Here is a 3,407-nt window from a genome sequence, read left to right as displayed (position 1 = left end):
CTTGCGTTGCCATATTACATGGTGCTAATTTATTATTCCTATTTTAATATGGTGCTACAATAAAAAGGGTAACGACTTTGGTTAGTCTGAAGTTATTACTTTTTGTTTTGTTTTTGAGGGTGCTGGTTGTTTTAAACAGCACTTTCAGGTGATCCTCGGATCGTTGGTGAATCTGTTTATAGTTCATTTGTTGGTATTCCCATATTATACATGTTGTGGTAATTTGGTGACTGGTTGGTAATTAATTTGCGATGGTATTGTTTTCTTCGGTTGTGTCCTGCGCTGTGGGGTTCGTGTTCATCTCCGGCGTTTCGTTTCTAGAAACATCTGTAGATGCTGGTAATAAAAGTGTTGTATTTTGTGGATCGTTTGTTATTTCTATGGTTGCTTGTTCGGCTTGGTTGTCGTTTTTGGAGATTTGACGCTTCTTTTCCTCGTGGGGTTCTTTGTTTTTTTCCGTTGTGGTTTTGGTGTTCGGGTGGAATTGCTTGGTACTCTCAGCCAAGCTAGGGAATACTTCCATATTGGCCAGATCTATTTGTTGTTCCTTATTGCGCTGAGTATGTCATATTTGTTGGACGTTTCCAATTGTGTATTTTGTGGTGTTGGGCGACGACTTCTTGGTTTTGGTGCAATTGTCGCCCACGGTTGTTCCCTTTTACCAATGCAATTTTTTGTTATGTGTCCTTCTGTCTTGCAGAAGTTGCAATGCCCCATCTTCAGACAGCGCGTCTGCACGTGTCCTCGCTTCTTACAGATTCTACACAAGAGTAAGTGGGACCCACCTGGTCTCGTGACTGTTGCCCAAATCACTTTCGGTAAATTGTTGATGTTTAATTTGTGGAAGGAGATATTGGGCCATCCGTTTTTTATATGTTGGAAATTCCTGTGATAACTAAATTCCATGCTATTCACTTGTCCCCATTTGTATTTTTCCAGAAGATTAGTGATTTTGTTGGCTGCTACATAGCAGAGCACCGGATGTAGGATCACTACCTCCAGTGTTGGTTTGGGGAGGTGTGCTGTGACTACCATGTTGTGCCCGTTTGCAGATGTAAAGTTTACCTCCGCTGTGTTAAAGTAGTGTATGATTCTTTCAACTTCGTGTGCGCTTTCTACTTTAACGTTAGCACGAAAGTGATATCTTTGCACCCCTTCTACGTCGTTGGAGACCGCTTCCAGAGGAACACCTGGCGCAAACAGCTCATTTTGGATGACAACTGATCTTTTGACTTTCTTATTCAAATCGACTACATTAGTCGTCGCCATTTTGGATTTTGTTCCCGCCATTTTAGATTTTGTTCCAAGGGTTTGTGATCGGGACAGCGAGGGTGTATCTACAGATCCGTGCGACTTCTGCCCTCGCAGTCGTTGCGTCGCGTCCAGTAAAGTTATAGTTCCGTGATCCCCGGTCAGATATTCGTCGTTCACGAACTCCTTTTTCACGATGACCCCTGTGCATCCTGTATCTCGCAGCGTATCTACTAATCGATTTCCCACCAACGCTTTCCTTACCGGTAACTTACCTTTTTTACGTGATCTGTGCATATGACGTAGGTACTAGTCACGTGACTGATTCATTCGTAAAAGCGAAACTTGCGTTTTTTTGTTGTCTTGTTTTTTTGCTAAATACACTGCCTCTCGCCTTTTTAAATGAGAGCGGCCACGCTTCAACAATTTTGTAACGTGAATTGTCACGTGGGTAGTACACTTCTAAACTTTTTCAAATCAGTTTTATGAATTTTACGGAGTTTGAGCTGGAATACCTTTGGTTATAGAAAACCGATTAAAATCAGTAAGGTGTCGTTGGAATCAGAAAAACACTCACTATCCATTAAAGCGATGTACTTTTAGGTGTGTTTACTATTCGCACCACGTCCTTCTTTGGTCCTTGTAAATGATATGTTGTATAGCATCGAGTTCACCATTACTACTGCGGGTAAGTTGTTTTGTGCGTTTTTACGTACTTTTAATTTAAATAATTACCGACAACTAGCGGAAAAGTGTACCTACTTCTTTGTATAGTCCCATGTAGTTTTACTGATTGAATGTTTATGATAACAATTCAAACTATAAAGTCACGTCCACACCAAATTTTTGTGTAGTCATTACTATTCGCACCACGTCTTTCTTTGGTCCTTGGAAGTGATATGTTGTTTAGCATCTAGTTCACCATTACTACTGCGGGTAAGTTGTTTTGTGCATTTTTACGTACTTTTAATTTAAATAATTACCGACAACTAGCGGAAAAGTGTACCTACTTCTTTGTATAGTCCCATGTAGTTTTACTGATTTTATAAAAAGTGCTTTATATGCATTATACACTTCTTTGTATAGTCCCATGTAGTTTTTTTACTGACTTTATAAAAAGTGCTTTATTGCATTAACTTGTAGCAATCCGACCTATATTCATGGAACGGGCAGGGCCGAATATTACGGGTCCAGAGCCATGAACCCGTTTGACCTGGAACAAAAACATTCCAAGGGCAAATTCCACATTCTGCAATGGACGTTAACGCAAGACAATAACAATAGAGAGAGAACTTTTGATTGGTTCTGTATGACGTCACAATCTCTTATTCGCAACGCCTTTTCCCGTTTTTGTATATAATCGCCTGCATGATATTCTGACACGATTCGATTTATTGATTATACCATAGACAACTTATAATAGACCGCAAGCGGAGAATTTGTTTCAGACAAGTCACGCATCATTGCACACAGGTTACTTGAAAAGTAAATAAACAAGCGTATGTGGTTACTATACGTATACTCCACGATCACGATGAGTAACTGTTGCATCCCTAACTGTTTCTATAGCCACAGCAAAAAAAACGCAAAGCGGTCACTGTTTACTATTCGTAGACCAGATTTAGCACGGAGTTCCGACGAGAAAGATCACCGTGAGAAGTTGACAAACTTTATTTTAGGGTTACGCGATTTCCGAAGGGGTGACAGAATCAAGGAATTACTTAAAAAAGAAAAGTATAACGCGTACAATATAAATTATTAGGGTCCTGTTTAAACAGTATTTTATTTAGAGCATGTATTTGTGAAGCGCACTTTAAACCAGAGGACATAGTTTCCTATCATTCAAGGAAGGAGTTAAAATGTGGTGCATTTCCATCTGAGAAATTGCCTAAAAAATGTGGTGTACTTGTGAAGGTAAACTTCTGTTCTTGAACCTATATTGCATTTCATTTATATACTAAATGCATTTTTAGAAGAGTCGTGAGCGAGTTAGCCGAAAACCGTTACCAGATGCAATTCGCCATAGCTGCATAGAAAAAGTGTACAGTAGCTTCAGCAAATTATCTTCACAAACGAGAGGTTTGTCGAAAGAATGTACANTAAATTGTTGACTTGCTTTTATTGATATCATTTATAAGAACATTAGCATCTTTTAG

General features: G+C 39.3%; 1 protein-coding gene across 1 annotated transcript in view; it reads left to right on the top strand.

The window, feature by feature from the left end:
- The first annotated feature begins 2,373 nt into the window (after positions 1 to 2,373).
- The window catches only part of LOC104265701, a 2,409-nt gene continuing 1,375 nt past the window's right edge, over positions 2,374 to 3,407 (top strand). Inside the window, exon 1 of the mRNA XM_026839540.1 lies at positions 2,374 to 2,985. Coding sequence (XP_026695341.1) covers positions 2,753 to 2,985 — 233 coding nt within the window. The 5' untranslated portion in view covers positions 2,374 to 2,752. The remainder of the gene's footprint in view (positions 2,986 to 3,407) is intronic.

Source organism: Ciona intestinalis, unplaced genomic scaffold (genome assembly GCF_000224145.3).
Source record: "Ciona intestinalis unplaced genomic scaffold, KH HT000382.1, whole genome shotgun sequence".
Lineage (NCBI taxonomy): Eukaryota > Metazoa > Chordata > Ascidiacea > Phlebobranchia > Cionidae > Ciona > Ciona intestinalis.
Note: the sequence above shows the minus strand (reverse complement) of the source record. Positions and strands in the feature narration are given on the sequence as shown.